General features: G+C 41.4%; 1 protein-coding gene across 1 annotated transcript in view; it reads right to left on the bottom strand.

The window, feature by feature from the left end:
- Positions 1-20,414, bottom strand: part of MRPL48 (mitochondrial ribosomal protein L48) — a 65,095-nt gene that overhangs the window by 10,884 nt on the left and 33,797 nt on the right. The window contains exons 4-5 of the mRNA XM_069070828.1: positions 18,819-18,907; positions 1,931-2,100 (exon numbers count right to left, since the gene is read on the bottom strand). Of these exons, the coding sequence (XP_068926929.1) occupies positions 1,931-2,100; positions 18,819-18,907 (259 nt within the window). The remainder of the gene's footprint in view (positions 1-1,930; positions 2,101-18,818; positions 18,908-20,414) is intronic.

The following is a 20,414-nucleotide window of genomic DNA, read 5'->3' as shown; positions in this document are numbered from 1 at the left end:
AGAGTGAATACTGTCCACTGGTGAAGGACAGTGCTGTTGTTGCAGGGGTCTGGGAACCTTTCTGTTGGTTCAGAAGCCCTGAAGAAGGATTTTCTTGTTGTATGTTTACAGAAATCCTGGGAGAGGGCTTTGCTAATGTTTTCAGGGGTTCTAGGACTGTTCTGCAGACAGAGGATGAATTAATGAAGCGACTGGCAATGTATCTTGTGGCCTTGCTAAGCCTTGTCTCCCCAGGAACTAAGATTGCTGAGAACTTGCCTCACTCAAGATGAAGAAAAGACCTCCATTTGGGTATTAAGTGCTGTGCTTAAACTTGATGTAACTCTGGGGTAGATTCAATTGTGATCCAGGGGTGGGGAACTTTTGACCTTTTTGTGTTCTATGGTTGAACAAATGAATGTACTTTACTTAGATTGGAAACTAATCTCCATTTGAGAAGAGGGGCTTTGTGGTGGACTAAATGAAGGTACAGCCTAGGGGTGGAGTAGTATTTAGAACAGGGACTTTGTAATTGATTGAATGAATGGAAGGTCCTGGGGTGGGGTAGTACTTGGAGATTATTTAATCACCCTTAGTAAATGCTGTATTTTGAATGATGTCATGTTTTGATCTTCTCTGTTCTTGGTTGGTCACTGAATAAAATGGAGAGCACCTATGCTGGTATTTTGAACCTTGGGAAGTTGCCTTTCCTTGGCATTACATTACATGTCCTGAAATATAAGAGGGGATAGTCTCATACTAAAATCTCTGAGTGCTAAAGGGACCATGACTTCAGTGAGGCTGCATAAACAATATGCCTGCTCAGATGAACAACTCTGGAGCACATCATCTCCCAGAGAAGCCAAGCTTTTCCAAGAATGAAGTCAGCCTCCTCTAGATACCACTGTATTATCAATTACAATACCAGAGCAGTCCTATCGATCATCTGTTCTTCAGGTTCACTAACTTAAAACTTAATGGGTAAATTAACTTAAAAAGGAAGAGATTCCTTGTTTTTCCCTTTTTGGAGGGGGGAAGGTAGGGCAATTGGAGTTAAGTGACTTGCCTGAGGTCACGTGGCTAGTTTTGTGCTAAGTTTCTGAGGCCATATTTGAACTCCGGTCCTCTTGACTCCAGGGCTGGTGCTGTGTTCACTGCACCACCTAGCCACCCCCAGAAGAGATGTTTTCCTTAATAGTTTAGGTTCTTGGGGGCGGCTAGGTGGCGCAGTGAGTAGAGCACCAACCCTGGAGTCAGGAGGACCTGAGTTCAAATCTGGCCTCAGACATTTAACACTTACTAGCTGTGTGACCTAGGGCAAGTCACTTAACCCCAACTGCCCTGCCTTCCCCTTCCAAAAAGCAAAAAAAAGGGATTCTTTATTTCCATACCTGACCCAGGTGAGTAGGATAGTAGAAAGAGGACTGCCTTTGCAGTCAGAAGACCTAGCTTTGAATCCTAGCTCTGCCTCTTGTTAGTGTAGTCAAGGCAGCTGACAACCTCTTGAAGCCTCAGTTTCCCTATTCATAATGTGAGGATTACAGTGCTCCTGCTATGGACAACATAGACAGGAAGGATCAAATGTGATAATTTATGTAAAAGCACTTTGCAAATCATAAAGTGATACCCCCTCCAAAAAAATCAGCTCTTATCATCATCATCATCATCATCATCATCACCATCACCATCATCATCATCATTATCACAGGGGATGAAGGAACAATGGTTTATTTCAAGGAATAAAACTAGGAAAAGTCTTGGATATGAGATGAGGTGAAAGAAAAGCAACTGATTAAGTATCATCTGACCCAATCAAAACCGAATCTAATGCTAACAGCTGTGCATCGTTTCCCACCAAAGGCTCTCTTGGATAACTGCCTAGACGGCTCCCGTGAAGTAAAATCTGTGGATCGATGTCCCTGCCAGATAAGCCAGCAAGCCCAGTGCCTACCTTTCCTCCACTTTAATGGAGCAGTTGTTGCAGAGCTTGTGAACATACTTGGTGTAGCTCTCCACCAGGGTCATGTCATAAGCTGTCAGGTGAACATTTAACATGCCATAAGTGTGATCTGTCCCACAGGAAATTGGCTTCATCTCACTCTTCCCTATTTTCTTCTTGGGCTTAAGTAAATGACAAGCGAAAAAGAAAATATCTTGGCATTAGACAAAAAAAGTCTACTTGTGACATTTTGGTATCAAAAGGAGAAATCCCCTGTACTAAATGATGAGAATATAAAGACAGATATGAGACAAACCCTGATCTCAAAGAGGCCCTAACAGAGGGAAGGACTGATGACTATGATACATAAGAAAATGAGATAAGTACAAAGCAGCTTAAGCAAGTGCTATGTGAGTACATATTGAATATATCTATTATACATAACATATGACATATAAAATATATATGATAGATATCTATCCATGGGGTTTCAGACAATAGAGGAGCAACAGAGGTATCAGAGAAAGCTTGATGGAGGAGGTGGAGCAAGAACTGGACCTTAAAGGAAGAAGTATCTTCAACAGAGCTCCTTGGAGGGAGGGGGGATGACTCTACTTCAGGCATGGGAGATAACAAGAGCAAAAGTAAAAAGACAACAAAGATGGGAAAGGGGAATACAAAAACAAAGGATGGCTAGTGGTCTGGTTTGTTTTAAATGTGCTACATGTGAAGAGGAAGAATAAGAAAGAAGTTCTGTAAGTCTTGAGTATGTCTCATTCAATCTCAGAAAAATAAATTAGTATTATAGCAAAAAAGCTAGTAAAACTTACATACCCTTTGGCTCAGTAATACCATTCCTAATAGTCACAGACTCCAAGGATGTCAAAGACAGAGGAAAAGGTCCCACCTTTACATGCCAAAATATACCCAGCAGCACTATTTGTGGGAGCAAAGAAGTGAAAACAATGTAGGTCAATCAAGTGGGGAATGGCTGAGAAATAGTCCTATGTGAATATATTGTAATATTACTGCCCTGTATCTGCTCTGTATCTGCACATTTTGTATCTGCTTTGTGTCTCTGTATTTGTACACTCTGTATCTGCTCCCCTGCCTGTTTTTTTTTTTTAAACTCCATAAAACAAGATGCCTTCATGCCAGGCAATCTCTGGTATCTACCCCACCCCTGCTTTCCAGTCTCTTTTTGTAGCCTCCTTTTGTGTGTTCTCTCCCCTCACCCCGGCATTAGACTGTCAGCTCCTTGAGGGCAGGCATCATTTTATGGAGGAGCTCCTGAGAGGTTAGATGATTACCCTTTATCAAGTGTATCCTCAGTGTTTAGCACAGTGCATGGTGCATAGTGGATGCTTAATAAATGTTTGCTGGATTGGATTGGATTAATCCTGGACACAATAGGAAGGAAGTCATTGGAGTTGACTGAATGGGGGTTGGGGGTATAAAGTGGGGGAGGTGACACAGTCAGACCTATGATTTAGGATGATTAACATGACAGCTGTGTTGAAGATGAACTGAAGAGGAAAGAGACTTGAGGCAGTGTGACCAACCAGTGAACTACTGGAATAGTTCAGGCAAGAAGTGATGGGAGCCTGTAAAGAGGTGGAGGTAGTGTCATGAGAGAGGAGAGATGTTACAAAGGAGAAATGACAGGACTGGGCAAGTAACTGAATAATGGTGGGGGAAGGGTGGAGAATGAGAAGTGAAAGACATGTTGGGTGACTGAAAAGATGATACCCTACACGGTAATAAGGAAGAACTGAAAAGGGGAAAGTTTAGGGGAAAAGTTAATGAGTTTAGCTGTGAGCATGGTGAGGTTAAGATCTAGTCTGAAATGTCCAATAAGCACTTGGAGATAAAAGACAGGAAGTCCTACCAAGGTAGAAAGGCTCCAGTCATGTTTGTTGGTCAAGGATCTCCCTAGTTAGCCTCAAAATAATTGCCAGAGGCTGGTCAACAGGAAATGGCCACCACAACTCTGGAAGACTAATTACTGAGTATAAAAGGGCTATACCAGCTATACCAGAAAATGTACTGGCTGAGAAAGCAAGATGCCTTGGCCTGATTCCTGGTTCCAGTATTAAGTCTCTGGGTCACCTTGAACAAGTCATTTTGCCTCTCTAGGTCTTAGTTCCATTACCTATAAAATTAGGGGAGATGGACTAAATCAGGAGTTCTTAAACTGGGGTCCATGAACTTAAAAAAAAAAATTCAATAAGTATATTTCTTTATAAATGGTTTCTTTTGTAATCTTATGTAAATTTTTTTTCATTCTTTTAAAAACATTATTCTGAGTTGGAGTCCATAGGCTTCACTGACTCAAAAATCTCAGATTTCCCTTTCAGCATAAGCATTCGATGACAGACTCTAGTCTTTGCTGACGGAGGTACTGAATGAGGTGTCCTGAAAGGTCCCTTCTAGTTCTTTTTTTTTTTTTAAGCAATTGGGGTTAAGTAACTTGCTCAAGGCTACACAGCCAGTTATATCTGGGTGTGGTGCTAAGTATCTGAGCCCAGATTTGATCCCCAGGTCATCCCAACACTGGGTCTGGTGCTCTTACTTGCAGAGCCACCTGGCCACCGCTAAGCAATTGGGGTTAAGCAACTTGCTCAAGGTTACACGGCCAGGTGTTTCTGGGTGGGTGCTAAGTGTCTGAGCCCGGATTCGATTCCCCAGGTCATCCCGACACCGGGGCTGGCGCTCTTACTTGCCGTGCTACCTGGCCGCCCCCTTCTAGTTCTTAATCCTATAATCCTGAAACCCACAGTGATGACATTGTGGACCTTTTCAAATGACTTATGAGTTTAATTGTAAATAAAAATAAAATCAATTAAAATTAACTCATAAATAAACTTAAGAAAAATGACGATACACACATATATTAACTTACTCTTTAAAAACTTATAACCTATCTCTCAAGAAGACACTTTTAAAACAGACAGGATTAGGACCCAAAAACTCAGGACTGGGCCAGGGGCCTTAAAACCTGAAATATAGGACATAAGTTGGAAGAGAACTAAGAACATAAAATATAAAATGCTCAGGACTTTAACAGACATTAAAGGTCTTTAAGCTTAACCCCATCATTTTATGGAGGAGGAATATGAATTCCTGAGAAGTTAGATGATTTCCCTAAAATCATGCTACAATGGCTAGTGGCAGAGCCAAGTGTCCTAGGGCTGAATTCCATCCTTCTCTTGCTCCAACACATCCTGCCAGAACCTCAAAGACAAGAGCATCTGCCTTGAGAAATGAATGAGGTGTATAGCTAGCTTGCTAGCATGTGTAGTGTGGGACAGAAGGCAATTCCTGGAAACCACACTTAACAAACTTCATAGTTTATGTCCATTCTCATTTGATCCTCACAATAAAACTGTGAGAGAGTTATGTAGGTATTCTTTTTCTTTTTTTTTTTTTAATATATGAGGAAGCTTCAGTTCAGGACGAGAAGCGACTTCTCCAAGGTCACATAGCCATTAAGTGACAGAGCCAAATCTGGACCCTGGGCTTCTGACTCTAGTTCTCTACATCATGTCACCTCTCTAAAAGGCACAGGCACTGCCCAAGTCTGTAGATTTCTATCTTGGCTGAATCAACAAACAGACTTTGCACCAGACTGGCAGTGCTGCAGTCAGAGCTGTGAAGAATGCTGAAGTCCCCAACCCTTGGGAGAGGGTGGCTGCTGAGATTTTCCAGCAGAGAGACAAGGAGGCTCGTAGGCTGGGCAGAAACATAGCAAGGGAAATGCCACTGGCCTTTTGAAGTGCTACCATCATCAGAGAACAAAGCCCGAAAACAGACTGCAGCCTTGGCCAGGACACCCAACAGGCTCAACACTGATGACAACACTCTGGCCAAGGTCCATCTGGACAGACTAGTTCATGCCAACCTTTAGTGGTATACACCTAGAATACACTATTGCTCTAGGGCACAATGCTACCACTGCACTTACCTAGATTCTGTAGCTTCCAAATACTTAGTAGAATGCTCTGCACACAGCAGGTGCTTAATAAATGTCTGTTGGGGGCAGCTAGGTGGCACAGGGAATAAGAGCACTGGCCCTGGAGTCAGGAGGACCTGAATTCAAATCCGACCTCAGACACTTAACACTTACTAGTCATGTGACTTTGGGCAAGTCACTTAACCCCAATTGCCCTGCCTTCCCCCTTCCAAAAAGAAAAAAAAGAACTCTCTAAATAAATGTCTGTTGAATGAAGAGATGCATCTTTCCTGCACTCTGGTGAAAAAAGGTATTTGCCATGGCCCATATATATCCCTCCCCTCCTGCCCACAGTGCTTGTGCTTTCTGTCCTCTTCCTTTCACCTCCTCTCCTGAATTTGTTATTTTTGCTTTTTGGAGGGGGGAAGGTAGGGCAATTGGGGTTAAGTGACTTGCCCAAGGTCACACAGTTAGTTTTTTTGTGTTAAGTTTCTGAGGCTGGATTTGAACTCAGGTCCTCCTGACTCCAGGGCCGGCGCTCTATGCACTGCACCACCTAGTCACCCCTCCTGAATTTTTAAACATCCTGAAGACTGAGCACAAATGCCACCTTGTCCAAGAAACATCCCCTCGTTACCTTATGTGGAAGTCCTCCCCCTTGGCTCTCCCAAGGTACTGTGCTTTTTACAGGCCTGACCCCTTCCCACTGAAGCAGCTGTGTAATATATTGCTCCTGTCTACCACCGCATCTTATTTTGCATAGTTACAGCTATTGTGCACGTGCTAATTGCTTCTCAGTCACTGGTGGCTAAGATCATATATTCATTCAACAAGCATTTATAAGTATTATGCTGGGTTCTAGAAGAAATATAAAGTTTAGATAAGATACAATAGCCAATGCCTTTATGGAACTTACTAGTGTAGCAGGAGGGTAAGACATTAATATGAGTAACTCTAACATGCATTATGTGATAACTGTTTTAGAGAGGAGCAGACAAAGTGCTATGTAAAATCTGAGGCACAACAGCTTTCCTAGCCTGGGGTGTGAGTGAAGGCTTGTTTCATGGAGGAAGTGCTGACTGACCGAGGCTCTAAAGATCGATAAGGGTCAGAGGACAGAAAGGGAGCAACTAGATGCTAAGCTGAGAGAAAGGCATGAGGAAGGGAAAACATGGTAAATCAAGGGAATAATCAAGGAGTTTATCTGGGCTGACTCTTTATATATTAATTTTATATCTAAAATCTAATTTTATGTTAATAATTTTATATTTTAAAATAATTTATATTTAATAATTTTATATCTAAAATAAAAAATTAATTTATATATTTAAAATCAGAATCCTTCTTCACAATCACAATAGGGCAGACAAGATCTTTGCTACACAGAAGACAAGGCCAGAGAACAATAATATATGTCCCAGGCTTCCCACCTCTGCATCTTTGCTCATACCATTTGCTACCTAAAGTACTCTACATATACTTCAAGGACTTGTGAGCTCACCAGTAGAGGTCCTCTTTCCATCAATATTTAGCAGTCCTTTAGGCAAGAGCCTTCATGAATTACTATAGCCAAAAAAATCATTGCAGTGGGTGTTTAAAAAATGTTTGTTGAATTATATTGAGACTGTTGTACTAAACATGCAGATGCATTTTTTCCTACCAACAGGGTGAGACTCTGAAGGTTGGACCATGCTGAATACCCAGAAATTGTAACATGGAGGTAGCATCATCCTAATTCCTCACTTATCCCCTTAGACATTATGCCAGTGACTCTAAAAGAGGTAATCCTTCAGACTTTGTGGTGCCCAAGACCCTAAGGAGACCATACAGTCAGATATACAAGGCTTTCCCTATTGAGAAAGACAATATAGGGGAGCATAAACAAAAACCCCAAAGAAAAGCTATCAGAATAGCCACATTCCTCAAGACACCTGGTCCTCTTGTTCTTCCTCCAACCAATATACCTTGTACATCCAATAGCCAAGGAATAAGGGCAAATTCAGAAACAACAGCCCAGAAGTTCAGGCGATCCCAACTCAGCTGAAACTACTCTATCTAAAACGACCATCTGATGCTCCTTTTTCAGTTCTCATCCTTCTTGACCTTTCTGCTGGATTTCACAGTTAAGCACCGTTTCCTCCTGAATACTCTTTCCTCTCTGGATATGCAGGACACTACTCTCTCCTACCTCTCCTCTTAACTGTCTGACAATTCCTTTTCCATCTCCTTTGCTTGCACATGTTCCCCAAGGTTCTGTCCTAGGCTCTCTTCCTTTCTCTCTCTACACTCTCTCTCATAGTAACCTCATCTGCTCCCATGAGTTTAATTAATGAGGAAAACTCACAGGTACACAGATTCAGAGAGAGAGAGACACACACATGCATGTATAGAGATAGATAGACAGACATGCACATACATACATGTGTGTTATAGGTGTGTGTTTACACAGTTCCAGTCTCTCCCTGATGTCCTGGAGACCCCTCAAATTCAACATGCCAAAACTGAACTCATTATCTTTCCCTCAAAACACTCCTCTCTTCCCTATTTCTGTGGAATACACCACCATCCTGCCAGTCTTCCATGTCTATAACCTGAGTGTTATCCTCAACTTCTCCCACATATGATCTAATCAGTTGCCAAATATTTCCATTTCATATCTACAACAGCTCTTACATCCAACCCTCTCACATCTGACCCTTTCTCTTGTCCCACTTAGTTTAGGCCCTCATCACCTCCAGCACAGATCATGACAACAACCTCCTAACTGATCTTCTCACCTCAAGTCTCTCCCCATCCAGTCCATCCTCCACACAACTGTCAGCAATTTTCCCCCAACAAGCAGATCTGACTATGTCACTACCCTATTCAATAAATTCCATGGGATCCTTATTTCCCTCTAGGAAAAACTACAAACTCCTCTGTTTAGCCTTTAAGGGCCTTCACAACCTGGCCCTAACTTATCTTTCCAGGCTCACTGAACATTACTCTTCTTCCTGCACTTTGCTGTCTGCAGGTAACACATGACATGGCAGTGGACATCCCTTGTATGTGGAACGTGCCCCATCCTTACTTTGGACTCAGGGGATGCCCTCTTACTTCAAGATTCAATTAAATCACCACCTTCTACATGGAGCCTTTCCTGATTACTCCCAATTGCTAGAGCTCTACCTCTCAAACTACCTTGTATTTAATTGTTTTGTATTCATTTGCATTTACTTTAGACTTATTCTGAATATATTTACATACTTGCTGTCTTCCCTGTTAAAATATAAACTCTTTACAAGAAGGAATTATTTCATTATTTATATGTGCATCTCATAATAACTGTGATAATGATGAAAATAATAACTAGCATTTATACTGCACTTACTATATGCTAGGCACTGTGCTAAGCGCTTTACAATTTACAAGGTAGGTGCTATTGTCATTCTCATTTTGGAGTTGAAGAAACTAAGGCAAACAGGGTTGAGTGACTTACCTAGGGTCCCATAGCTAGTAAGTGTCTGAGGCCAAGTTTAAACTCAGATCTCCCTGACTCCAGGTCCAGGTTCTATCCACTGCACCACCTAGCAGTCTCTTGGCTTTAGGATTTATAGTGCTTTAAGGCTTGCAAGCTCTTGACGTGTTATCTCACAAAAATCCCTGTGAGGTGTTATTATTACTGCCATTATATAGATGAAGACACTGAGGCTGCCAGAGGTAAAGTGATTTGTCCAGGGTCACCCATAAAGTATCTGAGGCAGGATTCATAATCTGGTTAGTATTCCTGATTCCAAGTCCCACACTCTATCCATTGCACCACCTAGCTATCTAATACACTGCCTAAAGATGGGAAATGCTTAATAAGTGCTTATTTACTGACTGATTGACAACTGTGCTTAATAAATATTGAATGAATGAATGGTCTCAAAAAAGGAGAGAAGCTGATGCCATGGACCACTGACAGCACTTGCTCTCTTCCTGACCTCACTCCCTCATTCAGACTACAAACATTCCCATTCCTAATGACGAGGCTAGAAAAATAGTCAGTGGGGATGACCTCCCTGACCCCCCTTATCTTCCCTGGTCAAATAGACCCTGATATAGGGGGGAGGGTGGGGCAGGGGGCAAGAGTAACATCACCGCTCATGCCACTTAGTCACTGCCTCCAATCCTTCTGGAATGATGGCAGGCTAGTAGGCCTTACCACCTGTCCCACCCCTGCCTCCCCAGGTCCTCTAGGCTTCATTATCCACCCTGCCGCTATGCCCTCCAGATCCTGGCCACTGCCACATGAATTGTTGATTCACCTAAAAGGCTCCTGAGCCTGGTCATCCACATAGCCCATGAACCCTTATAACTTCCAGGCCTTTCCATCTGTCCTATAGTTGAATTCATATGTGATGTTACTCTACCTCCCACCCCCAATTAGAGCATGGCTCCTTGAAGAGCAAGGACTGTATTAATTTTTCTATTTATATCCCCAGCAGTCAGCACAGTGCTCTGCACACAGTAAATACTTTTCATTTATTCATTCATTTTTTCCTTCGTACATTTGTTCACGTATGTCTGAAATCGTCCACCAAGTATTCAAGGCTTTCCACAATCTAGACAAACTCTACTTTTCCAGCTTTATCCCTAATGTTCTTGCCTTCCAGTCAAACTAAACAACTCTACATTTTCCATACAAATCTCATGCAGATTTCCACGTAGTTGCTCATGGAGCATGGTTCATGGCTAGAACCAGTCAATAAGCATTTCTTTGGTTTCAGGCACTGTGCACACAGCACTGAGGACACAACAAAAAGCAAAAACAATCCTTCAAGGGGATTACATTCTAATGGGATTCTCTTCATTGTACCCACTCCGGGCCTCTTTTTTAGTCTTTTTTTTTTTTTGAGAGGGGAAGGCAGGGCAATTAGGGTTAAGTGACTTGCCCAAAGTCACACAGCTAGTAAGTGTTAAGTGTCTGAGGCCAGATTTGAACTCAGGTCCTTCTGACTCCAGGGCCACTTCACTTTGCTACCTAGCTGCCCCATCCTGGCCTCTTTTTTTAAAAATAAATTTTATTTTATTTTCATATCTGCATTTTATCTCCCCCCTCCCACCCCAGTACCACAACTGAAAAAACAAAACACCTGTTAAAAATGTGTATAGTCAAGCAAAATAAGTTCCCTCACTGGACATGTAAAAAAAAATCCCAATCTGCAGAGTCTATCAGCTCTCCATCTGGAGGTGGGCAGTATGCTTCGTTTTAAATCTTGTGGAATTGCACTTGGTAACTGTGTTGATCAGAGTTCCAAAGGCTTTCAGAGTTGTTTGTCTTTATAATATTGCTGTGTGAATTGTTCTGGTTCTGCCTGCTTCATTCTGCATCAGTTCATGCAAAATCCTAGCCACAGTTTAAGCCCAAATCATAAACCATCATTGATTAAGCCAATTAGTCACAACTGGAGGGATCTTAGCATTTTATCTGGCACCTCTCTTAGGTACTTATCAAATGTCCTTTAGTAACAGTTATTTATGTCCATGTCTATCATTCTAAAAGAAAGTAAGCTCCATAACAACAGAGAACATGTCAACTAAATTTTATACTTTCTTCAGGACCCAGCATAGAGCTCTGCACACAAGATGTTCGCCAAGTTTTTTTTTATTTGTAACATTCCATGTGAAGATGCAAGAGGAGGTGAGTTAGAGTAGAAAGAGCACAGGAGTTAGAGGGCAGGATTCATATGCCTGAGTCTTACTTCTGCTATTCATTAACCATGTGACCAATATGTACCTTCCCCACTTCAGTTTCCTCATCTCAAAAACGAGGGGATTTAAACTAAAAATAAATAAATTTAAAAGAAAAAAATGAGGGAATTGAAAGAAATGGCCCCTGAAATCCTATTTGCTCTAGATCTCTAATTTATAATCCTACAATAATCAACCACGGGACTGATATATTCTGCTTTAGGCTCAGCTTTACAGACACTGGCCATGGAGACAAAACAGCTACTGATTGGTATGCTGAAATGTATACTGACACAGTAATCATACCCTAAACAATAATAATACACTTCAAATTATACTCCAGGATAGAAACATCTGTGAGGTACCGAAAGATTCTATAATTAAGGTTTGGGAGATTATAACGCAGTGTCACACTCTACACAGCTCCACAGACAGGAAGATCATTTCAGAGAGAGGCAGACAACAAGAACAAATGTGCTGTTCAGGTTAAATTAGGCAAGAGCAATTCATAGATTCGTAGAATGTTAGTTCTAGATGCGATCTTAAATTTCACCTACTCCATCTGCCACGTATAGACAAGAGAAGAAAAAAGACTCAGAGAAGGTAAGTACCTTGCCCAAAGTCACAAAGAAAAAGGAGGATCTGAGAAGTAAACCTGGGTCTATTAACTGCTAGCTCACTGCCCCTCTACGTTACCAGGCTGCCATCATAAGCACTGGTTACTACAAGGGCAAAAGCAGAGTTGAATGCAAAAGAAATAAAAGATAATGTCCTTGCCCTTAAAACCAGTCTGTTTTAGGAAGGAGCATAGAGAGAATCACTGTCTAGAAAGCACCCCAGAGAGTGTCTATTCCAACTTCTCACTTAGTGTGGAAATGCCCTCAGTATCTTCCCTCTTCTAGAAGTTCATGACCCTGACTCCAAATTTACTTTCCAACCACACAGTCTTGATCCTATGGCTGACAGTTCAACTATCAACTGTCCTCTACCCTTAAATCTTTCCCCTACCCCTTTCCTATGGCCATTTACACCTAGCTAAACCCCAACTCTGGGTCACCACCCCAACCCAGCTTTTCTTCTCCTATCTGTATACTGTCAGGGAAAATCAAAAGCTGACTTTAAAAATACTTTCTCACTTGACCTGTTCTATATCTCTTCTTTGTACTCAAATATCTGGGAAGTGTTATCTACATTCACTTCCATTTACTAATCTTCTGCTCACTCCTCAACCCTCAGTAGTCCAGGTTCCAATCTCAGGCTAGACTGAAATGTACTTTCACTCAAATGCAATTCTTTCCCCTACTTTTTTTTTTTTTTGCAAAGGTGGGGAACTAAGAGTGTAAAACAGTGGTTATACTACTGGACTTGTTTGATATGTTGGTTGCATTTGATAAACTGCTTTATTTTCTTCCTATTCTTTATTTAGTCTTTGGTCAAAGATGGTTCTCTGAGGACAGGAGGTAGAAGGGGAAAATTTGGCGATGAGTGTGATACAGAAACAAAAGATTCCAATACAATTTTTTTTTAACAGAAGGAAAACAATACTCTTCAATATTACCAATAACCTTCAACGGTCTTTTTTCAGGCCACTTTAATTTCTGCAGCATCTGACATTGCAGATAAAACAGAAACTCATTCCCATCCACTTGGCTTCCACAATGCTGCCATCTTCTCAGTTCCCCTACTTAGGTGACCATTCCTTCTCAATCTGCTTTGCTAGGTTATCATCCATTACCCACACATCAAGTGTGGTTGTTGTTGTCTGGTCTGTACAGGTCCTCTCTCTACTTTCCTCTGGTGACCTCATCAGTTCCCATGTTTTTAATGATCATTTTGTAGTTCATATACATAAACACACACACACACACATATATATATATATATATATATATATACATATACACAAATTTATATATGTATACACACACAAATTCTTATGATTTCACTGTTGTGGTGAATTCCTGTTGGAAAAACACTTCATCAATGCAGATACACTGAAGAAGCCAAATCCATTTCTTTCCTGAACTGCAGTCCCACTGCTTTCTTTTTTTCAGCCTTGTACCATTTTATTAGTTTTTTTGTTGTATTTTGACATGTAGTGTGCTTAAGTTTATTTTTATTGATACCTTATTTTTATATCAACTTCATATCTTAATATAGTCTTCCCCCCACTTCGTTAAGTAAGCTATCCCAACAACTTCCATCTGCACATCTTCTAAATCAGTAGTACCAAATTCAAATAGAAATTGATCCCTGCTGTAGGTATTTGGCTTAGAAAATCACAAATTAACATTATTTATATTGTATCATATTTTTATTTATTTTGTTAAACATTTCCTAATTATACTTTGATCTGGCTCTTAGGGAGTATTTAGAATTATTTCTTCCCCTCCCCACAGTGAGTTTGACTCCTCTGGAGACGGCTCACAGGCAACTCAAATTAAAAATGTCCAAAATGGAACTTATTATCTTCTCACTTAAAACCACTGCTCCTCCAAACTTCCTTATTCCTGTTGAGGGCTCCACCATTCAAATCACACTAAGTCACAACCTAGGAGTCATTCTTGATTTTTCACTTTTTCTTACCTATTCTCCACACTATATCAATCACTTTCTGTGTCTTATCAATTTTTATTTCCACACAGCTTCCCTTTTCTTTTTCTCCATTCACATGGCCACTTTCCTGGTTCAGGTTACCTCTTGCCTGACCTATTCTCAGAGCCTTCTAATTGGTTTCCCTACTTCCAGTCTCTCCCTTCTCCAATCCATCCTCTACAGGGCTGCCAAAGTAATCTTCTTAAAATGTAAATATGACCATTTTGCACCCCAATCAAAGCTATTCAGTGGCTCCCTATTGCCTCTGTGTGATTGTTCAGTCATTTTTCAGTCATGTTTGACTCCTAATGACTCCATTTGGGGTTTTCTTGGCAAAAATACTAGAGTCGTTTGCCATTTCCTTCTCCAGCTCATTTTACAGATGAGGAAACTGAGGTAAACAGGGTGAAGTGACTTGCTCAGGGTCCCACAGCTAGTATGTCTGAGGCCAGATTTGAACTCAGGAAAATTAGTCTTCTGACTCCAGGCCCAGCACTCTATTGTGGCCCCCAGCTGTTCCTTTGTGTGTAGGTATGTGTACACACACACAAACACATACATATACATATGGACAATGTAAATACATTACCTCTGTATAAAATACAAATTCTTCACCTCCATAATCTCAATCCCACCAACCTATCCAGATTTCTTTCCCACTCTCACCTTCATACACTCTAGGTTCTAGCCATGCTGGCTTACTGACAAGCAGCTGTTTCCCAAACTCCTTTGCACTGTCAGTTTCACATGCCTAGACTATAATCATTTTCATTTCCATCTCTTGGAATCCTACTTCCTGACAGCCCAGGTGCTGCTGCCTCCTAGAAAAAGCCTTTCCTGTTACCTTGTGTTGTTAATGTTCTCCCCCTCCTCAGATTATGCTATATTCATCTGCAAACTTATTTTATTCCCCTACAGAATATAAGCTCCTAGTAGGGATGGTAACATTTGTACTACTTGCCTCACAGTTATATTGAAAGACATCTTTAAGTCTTAAAATGTTAGAGAAATGTGAATCATTCCTCAATAATTTTATTCATAATTGCTTATAACTAAATTTACAAGTATATATGTTATCAACCTTTATGATTACCAATTATGACTGGAATTAGTTCAAAATAATTGTCACTTTGTCCCTGATACGTAGGTTCTAAGATCCTTTCCAGCTCTCTCTGTCCAAATGTGTTTGTTACCAAAAGTAAATGAATCTGAAAAATCACTACTTCAATTGTAGGAAGCATGATCCTTAAGTCTGTCAGTCAATAAATATGTATTGAGTGCTTACTATGTACTAGGCACTGTGCTAAGCTCTAGGAATACAAAAAGAGGCAAAAGACAGCCCCTACCCTCGAAATCTAATGAGGGAAGACAACAAACAAATATGTATAAGCAAGCTATATAGCTGATAAATAGGAAATAATTAAGATAAAGAAAGTGCTAGAATTATGGGGGTTAGGAAAGGCTTTCTATAAAAGGTGGGATTTTAGCTGGAACTTAAAGGAATCCAGGGAAGCCAGTAAGTAGAGATGAAAAGGGAGAGCCTGTGTGGAAGGGAGTAAGATGTAAGAAGACTAGAAAGGTACATGAGGGGAGGGGATTGGGGGGTTGGTTATGAAGGCATATGAATGCCAAACACAGAATTCTGTCTTTGATCCTGGAGGCAACAGGGAGCCACTAGAGTTTATTGAGTAGGGTGAGTAACAATGGTCAGACCTGTGCTTTAGGAAGATCATGCTGGTGGCTGAATGGAGGATGGGCTGGAATGGGGAGAGACTTGAAGCAGGCAGACCAGGCTAGTGTGATTGTCTAGGCATGAGATGATGAGGGCCTGCACCAGGGGGGTGGCAGTGTCAGAGGAGGGAAGGGGGCATATTTGAAAGATGTTGTAAAGGTGAAATCAATGGGCCTTGGCAACAGACTAGATATGGGGATGGGTGGGGTGAGAGACAGGGAGGAGTTGAGGTTCATTCCTAGGTTGTGAGGCTAAGCACTCTTAAGTCACTTAACTTCTGAGACTCAGTTTCTTCATTTGTAATATGGCAACAGTAATATCTGTAGAACTTATGTCACAGGGTTGTTAACAAGGCTTAAATGAGGTAACGTATCTATAAATGCTTTTAAGTCTTAAAGTGATATGTAAAGTCATCTATTAATATTATTCTCATGCCCCTTTCCTGCTTGTAAACCCCCACTGATTCCTCAATGCCTCTGGAATGCCTAATTTCTATACTTCTCAGGCTAGCATTTAAGGCATGTCTTGACTTCAGCAGAGATTTCTAGCTGATTCTCATAATTGCCTTCCACAAATCTAATGTTCCAGCCAAACTGTACTCACTAATCCCTTACCTTGGACTTTACTGCCTCTGTTCCTTTAATCATTCAATTGCTCCAACTTGGAATGACCTTCCCTTTCAGGTCCTTCTTGATTCCCACCCATCTGGCCTTACCTATTCCTCCCATTTCTACCCTGGAGATGAGGAGAGACTAGACAGATTTCATTCTTCCAGGTCCAGCTAAAATGCCTTCCCGATTTTCTATCAGAAAGTGATCTTTCCTTCATCTGAACCCTTTGTAATACTTAGTTCATACTTTTCTTCCTGTACTTAAACAACTTATTTTGAATCACAGACTTTTGTGTGTTATCTCCTTCCTCCAACCTGCCCCACCATTCCCTCTAGAATGCTTATACTCTGCCTGTGTGCCTTACAAGTGATGCCAACAAGCCTGTGGCTGCCAGAGTTAACACAGGAGACAGCATAACAAACAAAAAGTGTCATATATGACAGAAACCTTCTGTGCATCAACACTAAAAATCAAGTGGGTAAAATCTCTAAGGGGTATGGTTGGTATGGACACCTGATGCCAAGGGAACATTTATAAAGAGAAAAACACCTGCTGGGACTGGAAATCACATGTCTTGCTCTCAAGCCCTGGGGCAGGAACAAAAAGAGGCCATAACTAAGGTACAGGATAACATGAGCTACCCCTGAAGCCATGTGATTCCTCTGCTCAGAAACTTTCAGAAGCTTCCTCTCAGCTGCAGGTCAAGCTCATTCTCCTTTGTGGGCATCCAAAGCCTTCCACAGTCTGGCTCCAATGTACTTTTGGTGTCTTCTCATCCATCTCCTCTGCCTAGTCTACCCTTCAGTCCTATTCTCTGCTTTGTCCCTTGACCATGCCATGCCCTCTTCCTCCTCTTCTCTGACTGGAACACCCTCTCTGCCTCTTTAAAGGCCAGACTCAAATGCCACCTGGTCTTTGTAGCCATGCCCACTCCCAGTTTAACAAAGCACTTGGTTTGCACCTCTTTCTTATGTAAATTTTGCAATTCCCCTGAGTGATCCTTCAGAAGACTGGTGCTCCAGAGAAAACCACTAGTGAATTTTTGCTCAGAGGTTAAATTACAGATGAGGTGAGGAACACAGGGTGTCTGTTTTCAAGTTCTGAAGTGCAGCTGTGTGGTAGAGACACAAGCCTTTATTTTCCTGGCCCCAAGAGCAGAACTAGGAACAACTGGAAGGAGCAAAGAGTAGGGATGCAAAGAAGGGCCAACCAGGATTGTAAAATTCCCATGTCTCCAAAAATGTTCCCTCGATTGTAAATTAGTTATGGTTTATTTATTAGGAAATATTAGGAAACTTAATAGTTTCCTTTTTGGAGCCCCCTATACCAATGAAATCAAGAGTCCTACCAACAACAAACACTAACCTCCCAGGACCCTTAAACCAACAAACATTTATTAAGCACATGGGAATGACAAAGGTTAGATAAGAAAGAGGTACAAACCAAGTGTTGTTAGACTGTGGGTGGGGATGGCTACAAAGACCAGGTGGCATTTGAGTTTGGCCCTTAGAGGGTGGGTAGAAATTCAGCAGGGAGGGTATTCGAGTCACAGAAGAGGCAGGAGAGGTCAAGGAACAAAGTAAAGTAGGACTGAAGGGTGGAAGAGGAAAAGGATTCTAATGAGAAAAGATCACAAGTACGATGCCAAGGCAAACCTCTCTAGGTGCACAAGTGAACCCATTCCATCCCATCTTGTCCTGAAGGCTGCCCCTTCCAACACCCAGAATCTCTCATTACTCTCCAAAATCTCCCCAGATACTAGGTGCTTCCCTATGCCTACAAACTGAGACACAGAGTCAAGCTCTGGCATTCTATAATTGCTGGATTATGAATGCAAACTACTAAATGGCAAGGGGCTTTTTCTTTTCTGTCTCTGCATCCCCAGCAGCCAGCTCAGTGGTCTTCACATATTAAGTGCTTAAATGCTTTTTAATAATGCTTTTTAGGTAATATACAAATGCTTTTTAAGTTGAATTAATTTAAATCAGTAGCCAGTGACTACTAGTAAAAATGTCAGGTCTCATTTATGCACCATCAGAAAATCAGAGAATATTAGAGCCAGAAGGGACCTTATATCAGAATGTCAGTGTGGGGCAGGAAAGGATGAGAAGGGGTTTTAAAAATCATCTAGTCTAATCTCTCATTTTAGAAATGAGAACACTGAGGAACAGTGAGGAAGTAATATGTATTAAGTCACACGGTTGGTCCATTAAGCTTGAATACTTCCCATTCCATGCATTTATGATTCTTGACTCTTTGCCAACAAGTGATTCAGTCAGAAAGAATGTGACTTACCTCAGCTGGAATGAGCAGGTGCTTGTACCTGCCAATGCCATGGGTGGGCTTTGACCTGTAGGAGCGGCTGATACTCAGTAAAATGCTTCCTTAAAGAGAAAAAAGAAGTCAGACTAGTTTCGAAGCTCCTTTATGGAGAGGTAGTTCTTAGAGTCATACAGTCAGAAACTCTTTGAGGAGGATGAGAACACACCATCTAGTCCAACAACTTTATAGAGAAAGAAAAGGACAATGAGGGAAAGACATTTGCTTAAGGTCATACAAGTTAATGGCAGAGCCAGGATGAAGAATACAGGGCTCCTGACTTTCATCCCAATATTCTTTCTGGTTCATTAGAGTCAGTAAGTTACTTGGCCTATGAATGCTGAGGTGGTTTTCATTGCCTGAGTCCACAGTGGGATTCTGGTCTGGGCTCTGCCTCTCACCAGTTACACAAGCTTGGATGGCTCACTGTTCTTCACCTCAGTCATCTGTTGAGCAGCATCTGGATGAAGATCATTCCACCTCAGGGCTGGTTTCCTTACATGTATACTGAGGAATGAACCAAGAAGATTACTGTGCTCTCTATGCCAGCTTTGGTGGTCTGTCTACTCATCACTCGACATGAGACACACCTGACAACTGACTTCTGCATGTTCTTGAATCCTCTGTATATCTCTTTACTAAACACCACTTCCATTTCTACCCTACTTAACAAGCCCAGAAGATTTGGGTCAACTTTAGTCCTATAGGGGAAGGTGCCAAAACTTTGAAAACTGACAGACAACAGACAGATGGATAAACAAATGAACAAATAAATAAAGGGAGGACTAAAGCACTAAGCTGCTAGCAGAAGCATTGAGCTATAAGCAAAAACTGGGAGAAACAGTCAATAAGTTCTTACGTGCCTACTATGTGTCAGGCACTGTAGTAAGCACTAGGAATACAAAAAGAGGAAAGAGACAATCCCTGTCCTCAAGGAGCTGACAATCTAGAGAAACAGAGGCTGAGAAATAGCAGTGCTGAGTTGGGACAGTGGAATAAACAGACAGGAATGAAGCTGGGACAACAGGAAGAACTAAGGGTGAACTAAAATAGAAAATATTGGAGATAATTTGGCATGATTACTAAGTAAATGTTTTCTGAACTAAATTTCAAGAGTTCAGGACTATTATCAGAACTACAGTTTGCTATTCACAGGATGTGCCCCCGTAAAGCATCCTTTTAATAATAAAACAGTGGTCAACCACAGAGTACCTACTATATGCCTTTCTGTCCATTAAAGGGACAAGCCCATTAAGAACAAGTAAATCTGGTACTAAAAATATGCTACTGTGGAAAACCCACATGCTGATTACTAAGACTACTGATTCTCTAGCTCAATCTTCACAGGAACTGGTCTCCTAATAACTTGGAGGGCCTTGCTTCATACTTTAGGTAGAAAACTGAAGCCCTTTGCCATGAGCATCTTCTTGACTTGGACCCCTCCCCCCCAAACTTCTTCAATTTATCTAGCTTGGGTGGGGAACCTGTGGCCTCGAGAGTGTATGTAGCCCTCTAGGTCCTCAAGTGCACCCCTCTGACTCATTCCAAACTTCACAGAACAAATGAAGTTTG

This window comes from Petaurus breviceps, unplaced genomic scaffold, assembly GCF_028583685.1.
Source record: "Petaurus breviceps papuanus isolate PSGF00001 unplaced genomic scaffold, PetGlider_PUasm1.0 90823, whole genome shotgun sequence".
NCBI classification, from domain to species: Eukaryota; Metazoa; Chordata; class Mammalia; order Diprotodontia; family Petauridae; genus Petaurus; species Petaurus breviceps.
The sequence above is the reverse complement of the archived record's forward strand: the minus strand, read 5'-3'. Positions and strand labels throughout refer to the sequence as shown.